At 56.9% G+C, this 9,464-nt stretch overlaps 1 protein-coding gene across 1 annotated transcript; it reads right to left on the reverse strand.

Moving 5' to 3' along the window:
* Positions 1-4,616: 4,616 nt before the first annotated feature.
* Positions 4,617-9,456, reverse strand: CLDN19 (claudin 19). Its single transcript, XM_019751055.3, has 5 exons — positions 8,921-9,456; positions 7,638-7,802; positions 7,453-7,537; positions 5,499-5,651; positions 4,617-4,750 (listed from the first exon to the last, which is right to left on the reverse strand). The coding sequence occupies exons 1-5, from the start codon at positions 9,141-9,143 to the stop codon at positions 4,702-4,704; spliced, it is 675 nt and encodes a 224-aa protein (XP_019606614.1). The 5' UTR covers positions 9,144-9,456; the 3' UTR covers positions 4,617-4,701.
* Positions 9,457-9,464: the final 8 nt, after the last annotated feature.

The raw sequence follows: 9,464 nt of genomic DNA on the forward strand, positions 1-9,464 counted from the left end.
TCCAAGTTTATTTTGTACTGGTCTTACCCCAGCCCTCAAATCAGCCATTTCTCCATGGAGGTCTGGTACCTTTCAGTGGAGAATGGGATTCAGAAATCAAGATACGGGCTTGCTGCTGGAGTGTCACTGCATTTAGTCCTTCCGAGGGGATAGAGCTCATGGATACATGTATATGGTATATCACATGCAGGTATGTACATACACAGCTGTAACTATTTCGATATTTATCTACATGTATTAAAAGTCAGGAGTTCATCCAGACACCTCCAATTCCAATACACCACCACAGGATTTATCTCAGTCTTCCCTCTTCTCACCTTTGTAAATTGATTCTCTGACCATAAGAAGCCTGACTTCCATTATCTTCAGTATACTTACTTATTTGTTCAAACCTGTTCAGTGTCACCGATCTCCGCCCCAGCCAGGCAAGGACGCTTCAGCCCTGTGGTGGCCACGTGGGCTACTATGTGGCTGGGAGGGAGTGCGTTTCAGATTTTGACTTGGTGATTCCATAGCATCATTTCAGCCTTCTGATACTTTAAGGAATTTTTTACACTTTCCCCAACAATTTTTAGTTGTTTCCAACAGGAGTGTTGTCCAGAATTAAATTGCCTGCAATTTCTCGTGAATTGAAACATATTATTTGTATGTGCTCTAGGAGGAGAAGAAAAGTCAGGAAGCCTGACTTTGGGTATTGTCCATTCTTTATTTCTAGTTTTGCCTGAATCAGGTTTAGTTGGGGCTTCCCCTACTCTTGCTAACTCTAGACGAAATCATAAATTGACCCACTTCCAGTACACCTAGAATCCAAATGATGGAGAACAAGGTAGCTCAGTTGAAATCCTCTAGAAAAAAACAGGCACCACACAGCTCTCACTAGCATAGGTCTGCGTTTCCCAAACTTGAGTGTGAGCACAAATCACCTGGAGATCTTGTTAAAATGCCTAGTCTGTTTCGCTTGGTCTGGGGTGAGGTCTGAGAAATGCCATATTTCCAACATGTGCACATGACACTGCTGTCAGGTCTGTGCTTTGAGTAGTGAATCTCTATTCATCCTGCTTATTCCCATGGTCAGCAGGGGTACATTAATTATACAACCAGCAGAACTGGAAGGGGTTTTTAACCTTTTATTTATTTCATTTGCTAATGTCCACGCAGAGAGGAGAATAGAGTGAACCCTTAAGTACCACTGATTCCCAGTCTTACCGCCCCTGCCCCTGACCTTTCTGTTCCTAGAGTATTTCAAAGCAATCCCAGCCATTATATCAGGTCAGTGTGCACCTCAAACGCACTGGGTTGAAAGAAAAGTAACCACGGTGTCATTACCACACAAATGAACAATACGCAGAACAAAATGAACCGTAATTCCTTGACATCATCTAACACCCCGTCCACATCCATGCTCTCAGATGCAGGAAGTAGATGCGTCCCCTGACCAACTCCAGTGCCCTGGGTTTGCTCCCCCTAGTTACCTGGGCATTCCTTAGGAGCTGGCACACAGGTATATTACTCTCCAAACCGTATTTCATGGCATGTCAATTTCGTTCTCAGGGGAACGATTTGCTAATAAACAATGGCAAAAGCTTTAGGATCATGCCCTTTGACCCACCTTCCTGGGTCTCCGTCCAATCCTTTAGCCTTGAGGTGGGGACAGTAAACAGGAGCCCAGCCATGAGGCTGCAAACTTGGCCCTGCTGCAGGTTGGCAGCCCAGGTGACTTTTTTTTTTTTTAAGGATTTTTATTGGGGAAGGGGAACAGGACTTTATTGGGGAACAGTGTGCACTTCCAGGCCTTTTTTCCAAGTCAAGTTGTCCTTTCAGTCTTAGTTGTGGAGGGCGCAGCTCAGCTCCAGGTCCAGTTGCCGTTTTCTAGTTACAGAGGGCACAGCCCACCATCCCTTGCGGGAGTCGAACCGGCAACCTTGTGGTTGAGAGGTCACGCTCCAACCAACTGAGCCATCCGGGAGCTCAGGGGCAGCTCAGCTCAAGGTGCCGTGTTCAATCTTAGTTGCAGGGGGCGCTGCCCACCATCCCTTGCAGGACTTGAGGAGTCAAACAGGCAACCTTGTGGTTGAGACCCCACGGGCCCATGTGGAAGTCAAACCAGGAGCCTTTGGAGTTAGGAGCATGGAGCTCTAACCGCCTGAGCCACCAGGCCGGCCCCCCAGGTGATTTTGATGTTGACATTTGAAAGAGGTTGCTTTGGAGAGGCCTGGGGTGTCAGGCTTCTCCAGATCTTCTAGCCTCAAGCCCTCTAACTTCTCCCAGACATCTGCGCATGACCAGCGCCCCACTGTGTTGTTGACCATCATGTTGTCATGGCTGTGTTGTATGTGGTGATCTGACTCCACGCCTCCAGTCCCTGGCTATGGGGCAGAAAGGGCTTCCCTTCACAAAGGATCACCCGACGCTTTTTCTATCCCTGTCAGGCCTGCCCGCTGGCGTGGAGCTTGTCTCTCTCACAGCCTGTCCCTGAAAGCCGCAAGAAGTGACAGCACATTCTATCCCAATATCTTCCTACCAAGTCCTATAAGCATAGAACCTGGTTTTATCTTGCTTCCGACAAGACCCAGAACAAAAGTTACACTCAGGAGTAAGGTAACACGCGTGAACCCTTAAGTGCTACCCCTTAAACCCCACCCCATGTCCTGGATCAAGGAAGACAGATTTGAGCCCTGCCTCCTGTCTTGCCAATCTACTTGCAAATAAAGCTGCTTTCTTTTCTCAAAAGCCAGTGCCATAGTATTGGCTTCTATGCACATCAGCAGTGGACCCTTGCTTGGTAAGAGTCCTAAGCCTCTGGTAGGCCCTGAACCTCAAGAGACGATGTGCCATTTCCTGGACAACTGCTTCATGACCAGATAGTAAGGGATGACAGATTCCCAGCCTGGGACAGGGAGGTGGAGCCTCTGTGCCCTGCGTCCCACCATGCTCAGTTGGCACCCATAACAGGAGCTCTCACTGCGACACTCTCTGTCCAGGTTCCCCATTTGGGGTTGTCAGGGGTCTTTTGGCTGTGTGTAACAAAAACTCAAACTTATTCCAGCAAAAAGGGCATATTTATGGGGAGGATGTGGGAATCTCATGGACAAGCCTGGTCTCAGGAAAGGCAGATGGAGACAGAACTTGACTTTCCTCTTCTGTTCTTGTAGGTGCCTTTTTCCCTCTGAGACCCCTCAGAGTGGTGAGAAATGAGGCCCCAACTTTAGGCCTCACAGAACTGCCCTCAGTGCTGACCACACATTGCAGCAGTTCAGGGAACTGCCTGAACTCAGATGTCAGGTCCACTCCAAGCCGATTAAATCGAAATATTGGAAGTGGAGCCTGGGCGTCAGCTCCCCAGGTGACTCAAATGTGCATCCACTGCGTTACAGCTCAGGCACCTAGAGGGACTTTCATAGTTCTCATTCACAATTGGGAAGGGCAGGACTCTGGTCAACCCATTTAGGTCAGGTGTCCCTCCCCTCTGGTCAGAGGCTTTGCAGGCCTCATGCAACAGCCTCTTAAGGCTTCCCATGGATACAGGCAGTTGCCAGGCCAGGGCACCACACAAATTATCCCTCTGCAGCTCTTCCCTCCTCCCACTGGAGCGTCCACAACTTCGCCTCTCAGAGTCAAGCTGGAGAAGGCGGAGCTGTGTCTCTGGGATGTGTGACCTGGTGGGAGATGTGGCACCACATGCTGGCAGAGGAATCCAGAATGAAGCTGGTTGAGGAGGGTGGGGGGAGGCAAGGGACAGTTATGGTCAGCTCTTTCCAGATGGGAAAGGAGGAAGTGGTCAGAGAGAGACCCAGGCTCCAGGGAAGATGTTTGGGGTTGGAGAGGCCTGAACATAGGGGAGGAGGTGATCTGTGTTAATTTTACGTTCCTCTGAGGACATTTCCCCTTCTCGAGGAAGGGGATAATTGGTTCCCTGTGCTTCAAGACCTAAAGCCCTTTGGCTCTGGCTGCACCTCTGCATGAGGATGGAGCACCGGCCAGTCTTGGGCAGCATCTCACCCACCGGTCCCTCCCTGTTCTGGTTCTAGGACAGGAATATAGCCGAGCCTCGCAGCGCAGACCGGGGAGGAGGAATGGTGGGTGTGGGAAAGGGGCCGCATTTGGGTGGGAGCAGAGCTGGAGCTTCCAGCCTTGCTCGGGACGGTCCGAATGCCCGAGAGGCCCTGCCATCCTTCCCCCAGTCCCTTCTTTACTTAGCGAACTCCTACACTTTCCCGGCAACCCAGCTCTGACCTCCAAAACCCAGCTGGATGGCCTCCCAGGGACGTTCCCCTCGCCCAGGAGGTCTCCCAGGGGCAGGCAGAGTAACAGGGGTGGGGCTGTGTGTCTGTCAGACCAGGGGCTCCCTGACCCTGGGGCTGGCTCTCAGCGCTGGGCCCGGCCTCAGAGTAGTGTCTCCTGTCACAGAGGTCCTGGTGCCAACCCGAGACCAGGCTGGGGAGGGCACTGGGCATAGGGCAGGCGCCCTGATCAGCCTTGGATGTGCTTTGTAACCCACCCTGGACCTCTGTGTCCCCATTTTTATACCCAACACCACCCGGGACTGGCTCTGACCTCTGAGCCAGGCCCCACCCTAGCCACGCCAGGGACAGATCAAATGACACCACACTTGGGGCTTGACGTTCACTTCTCTTTCCAAAAAATACCAAACACACAGTCTAGGTGTGGCAGGGGGACAGAGGCAGGCTGGGGACCTGGACATTATACACCCAGGGGGCCCTTGGCGGAGGCAGACAATTTAACAATTGGTCTGAAAGTCAAAAGAGAGGAGAGCTGGTTAGTGGGGTGAGCAGCACTGGAGGAAAGGGGGCGGGGCTGTGGGGTCAGGCCCAGGCGCAGGCACTGGCCAGCAGGGTCAGACCTGGGTCCTCTCAGCAGCCTGGCCTGGGGCCCATTCCCGGGGGCAGGGTGATTCAGTCTGGCCTAAACGTCTCTGTGGTGTCCAAGCAGCGCTGAGCCTGCGGGCGGAGCCTGCGGCCTCAATTCAGAGACAATATGGCCAAGCCTCATGGTCTCTCTGAACCTGCTTCCTCATGTGTAATGAGGGGACACTGCTTCCTTTGGGGGGTGGCTGTGAGGACCGGTGGGCCTGGGGAGGCCAACAGGCCTGGGGAGGGCTCTGGCTGTGTCCCATCTTTACTGTTGTGTCCCCAGGGCCCAGCCGAGTACACACTCACGTATCCCTTCGGTGAGTAAATAAGCCGCCAGTAAAAGGGCTGGCACCTGGGCTGGTGTGGAGAAACACCCTGGTGCCATGTGGGGACCTGGTGCCATGCCTGCACCTGTGGCTGGGTCCTGCCTCTGGCCTCTCTCTGAGTATCTGAGTCTGGGTCTCAGAGCGAAGGGCAGGTGCCTGTTCTGGGGACAAGCTGCTCAGGGTTGTAACCGAGCTCGGGGAACAAACACCCTGTGCCCTACTGGTCCTGCCCAGGGTGCTGCAGGGGCCGGTGGAGTGCTGGGTGGGACAGCACGGCCAGGTGGGCTGGGCTCAGACGTACTCTCGGGCGGCAGTTGAGGGGCCAGGCCGGTAGGGCTGCGGGTTGCTGTCGGCTCTCTGGGGCTCCGGGCACGTGCAGCAGAGGAAGGAGCCCCCCAGCATGGCCAGGCCAGCAGAGGCCCAGCCCACGAACAGGGCCGGGCCAAACTCGTACCTGCAAGGGGAAGGGAGGACACCATCAGATGTGGCTGCAAGCCCAGCCCTCCTCAATGCTCCCCAGGGGCTCCCCAGCCTCGCTGTGCAAAGGAGCAGAGACTGGGGGCCTCACAAGCCTTGAAGCCTCTCCCGACAGGCAGGGATGAATTCTCATCCTTCCTCTGCCCCCAAACCCCCCAGCATGTCAATACAGCAGGTGACCCAGGCTCAGAGGCCTGCTCTGTACTACCTGGGGTTCGGTTTTTCATCCCGCCAGTGGAGGGGGGATGGGAGGGCCCACAGGTCTAGTCCGGAGGAGCAGGACAATCCCTGACATCTGTCACCGTCTGGCCCACAGAACTCCCATCCGGGGGTCCCCACTGCCTTCTGGAGAAGGTCACACCACTCCCCCTAGCACTCCGGGCTCTCCTCACGGGGGCCCTGCAGGCCAGCCCACCGCTGTCTGCCGCGCTCTGGTCTCCCGGCCTCAGTGCCTTCGCACGAGGCGCCCCCTCCTGGAATGTCTCCCGTTCTGCGTCTCCTGCGCTACTTCAGGGCCCCGCTCAGATGCCACCTCCTCCAGGGGACTTCCCCAGACCCCACTGTGCTTGCCTGCCTTAAGCTGACTCTCTCTAGGTGGCCATTCAGTCCCTTGCTTGTCTGGCTCCTGGGGAAAGGCCTCCAGGGCAGACAGCCCCGGATTCATCCGTGTCTCCAGGGCCCAGCACAGGGCTTGCCACCCAGGCGGCTCTGGGGAGTGTTGAAGGGATGAAGGGACAAGTGCCAGCCTGGCATCCCTGAGCTGAGATGCCTCTTGTTTGGCAGGTCTTCATAGAGCTGCCAGCCCCAGGGAACAAGCTTCTCACCTGAGGTCTCTTTCCTCCCCTCTCCACACCTCTGCCTCCTCCAGCGAACTCTCCTGACTAGACAGCCCAGGCATCTTTCCTTACCGTCCGTCCACCCCAAGACCAAGGCCTGTTGGAATGTCTGGGGTTGACACTGTTTCGTTCTTTGCTCCTGGCAGCGCTGAGAGGAGAAGGAGGAGCCAGGAGAGGCCCAGACCCTGCACCTAGTCCCCTGTTCGGCCCCCACACCCTTCACCTACATGTCCTGACCTTGTAGGTTCTACCTTCTAAATCTCTGAACCTACGCTCCCCTGCTAGCTCCCTTGGCCCACACCCTCTGCTTCAGACCTTTGCAGCAGTGCCTTACTGCTCTTACCCCCTCCTCACCATCCATACCACAGCCGGAAGGAGTGTCAGCTGCCTTCCACCCCAGGGTGGGGAATAAGACCTTCCTATGTCTGCACGGCCCTCCATGATCTGCCCTATCTTCTCCAGCCTCACCCCCACCCCCTTCCTGCCCAAAGTAACAGCTGCTTCCTGCAAGAATAACAGCAGCCCCCCTTGACTGAGTGCTCTCCAGGGCCTGGCATTGTGCTGAGGCCCTTACCTGCATATCTCATTGAACCCTCACAATCCCACGTGAGCTGGTCCTCTGGTCCCACTTCTGTTTTACAGGGAGGAAACCAGGTGCAGAAAGATTAAGGAACTAGCCCATCGCAAAGCCAGCGGTGCAGAGCAAGGACTTCAGCCCAGAGCCAGGGCACTTAGCTCCTGCCGTGTCCTTCACAGGTCTCCCGCCCCTTCAGAGGGCCCAGCCACACCCTGCCTGGCTCCCTGCTCCAGACAGCTTCTCCGTGACAGCATCTGGGGCATCCTGTTTTCCCCTCCAAGTGCCCTGCAGGGTAAAGACCAGTGGCCCCAGTGGAGAGGGAGGCCCCGCCTGTCCCCTGGCCCAAGCCACGCTTTGGCACTCACCTAGCATTGACAGGTGTGCTCGGGTTGAAGAACTCCTGGGTCACCAGAGTGGCGTACCATGAGACAGCGGTCAGAGTGCAGAGGCCTGAGGACAAAGGAGGGGTGCTCAGCGCTGCCCCAGCTGGCCACCCAGGGCACAGCTCCCTGCTGCAGCCAAAATGCCAGAGAAGGAGCGAGGCACTCACCCGCCAGGAGGAAGAGGGCACCCCCAGAGATGGCGATGCGCCCCTTGGCGGTGGGGTTGCTGTCTCCAACCCGGGTGCACTTCATGCCGACGACACTGAGGACCATGCCCACGAAGCCCAGGAGGACGGCCACCACCATCAGGGCTCGTGCAGACTGGATGTGACCTGGGTGGGCAGCAGGGACTGAGCAGGTGGTGGGAGCCCAGGATGGGAGGGGCTGCCACCTGGGCAGGTGTGAGGGGTACTGAAGCCAGGGGTGGGGCTGAGCTTCCCCGTGTGATCCACTGTTCACTCCCCCTTGCAGGCTCCTCCAGGTGGCCTGTGGCGACGGGGCAGTTTGAGTTCTCTCATCTGCCGCTTTGTGGCTGGGGACTCTCTTTTGGGCCTGGCCCACCCCTCCCGAGCAGCAGAGGCAAAATGAGGAGTTGAGGGCGTGTGAGGCCCAGCTCAGCCCAGGTGGCCCTTGGGCAGGGACACCTCCCCCATTGGCCATTCTGACTCTGGTCACCTTCCTCTCTGCCCTGTGAGTCACCTATGGCAGCCACATGCCTGCCTCTTGGGTCATTCCTGGGCCAGGGGGCAACTCAGGGGATCTGGGTCCTTGAGGTGACCTGTTGGGATGGGCATAAGCAGGGGCCATCTGATGGCAGCCCAGCTCTGGCCTGGGGGCCCTGGGCAGCTGGCAGGTGGGTTAGAGCCAGGGACAGAGCACAGTGGTGCCTGTTTATGAGCAAACTGATCAGGCTCAATTCCACACCCCAGGAGGAGTTGGGAGGGACCTGTGGCCCGAGTACCTGTGTGTGCACATGTGTGTGTGTGGGGGGGTGTACATGTGTGTGGGTACACCCTCCTGCATGCCGGCATGCTTGTCTAAGTGGCTGGGCTGGCATGTGCACACAGCATGTCTGCCTACAGAGCATGGGGAGAAGTGGAGGGGAGGGTCTTGACTGCGCCCTTTTGAGTGGCAGGCGCCCATCTCACCTGACCCTCCCGTAAGCCTATAGAAGTCATAGCACTCCCTTCACAGATGAGGACACAGGAACACAGAGAGGACCAGTGACTCCTTCAAGGTTACAGCAGCAGAGCTGGGATCTAGACCCAGAGCTGCCAGAGACTAGAGCTCCTTCCCTGTGTGGGGACACTGGGCTAGCCTAGATTTTCAAAAGCTCAGCGAGGCAGGGCGCTGGAGAGTGGAGGCCAGAGCAGATGGCAGGCTGTGGGAAAGATGCTCCAGACCTCCCTCACCCCGGATCCCACCCCTACCCAGTTGGCCTGAGGCCTACCTTCCAGAGCGAGCAGTGAGTCGTAGAGCTTGCACTGAACCTGTCCGGTGCTCTGGGAGGCGCAGGACATCCAGAGCCCTTCGTAGAGGCCCACAGCGGTGATGATGGCATCGCCAGCATAAGAGGACTGCTTCCACTGCGGGAGGGCTGTGCTGGCAATGATGCCCACCCAGCCTCCCAGGGCCAGAAAGTAGCCCAGGAGCTGGAGGCCTGAGTTGGCCATGGCCCACGGGAGAGGGAGGGGGCCTCAGAGCTCAGGGCTGGGCCAGAGTCCCTGAGGAGCCGGGGTCATGGCCAGGAGAGCAGAGCAGCTGGGCTGGGATGGGGTGGTCAGCAGTGGTCAGAGGCTGAGGAGAGGCGGCAGCCCAGCCAAGGCAGCAGCAACGGCAGTGGCAGCGGCTGGGGCTCTAGAATGCAGGCGGAGGCCCAGGCACTGGCAAGGCCAGGGGCCCGCCCACAGCAACCGCCTAAGCCAGGGCAGGGTCCCCAGCAAAGCTCCTGCCCAGCCCCCTGGGGAAGGGGGGCGGGGCCTTGGCCCAGGTAG

Source organism: Rhinolophus sinicus, chromosome 14, assembly GCF_057876585.1.
Source record: "Rhinolophus sinicus isolate RSI-liver-muscle chromosome 14, RSI-T2T, whole genome shotgun sequence".
NCBI lineage: Eukaryota > Metazoa > Chordata > Mammalia > Chiroptera > Rhinolophidae > Rhinolophus > Rhinolophus sinicus.

Bases quoted from the DNA above. Each gene is read 5' to 3' on its own strand.
- CLDN19 (XM_019751055.3), bottom strand. From the start codon at position 9,143: ATGGCCAACTCAGGCCTCCAGCTCCTGGGCTACTTTCTGGCCCTGGGA. The intron at 7,538-7,637 runs GTGAGTGCCTCG...CTTTGTCCTCAG, and splicing joins TGCCCTCTTCCTCCTGGCGG to GCCTCTGCACTCTGACCGCT. The intron at 4,751-5,498 runs GTACGTCTGAGC...TTTGACTTTCAG, and splicing joins CCCTCAACTGCCGCCCGAGA to ACCAATTGTTAAATTGTCTG.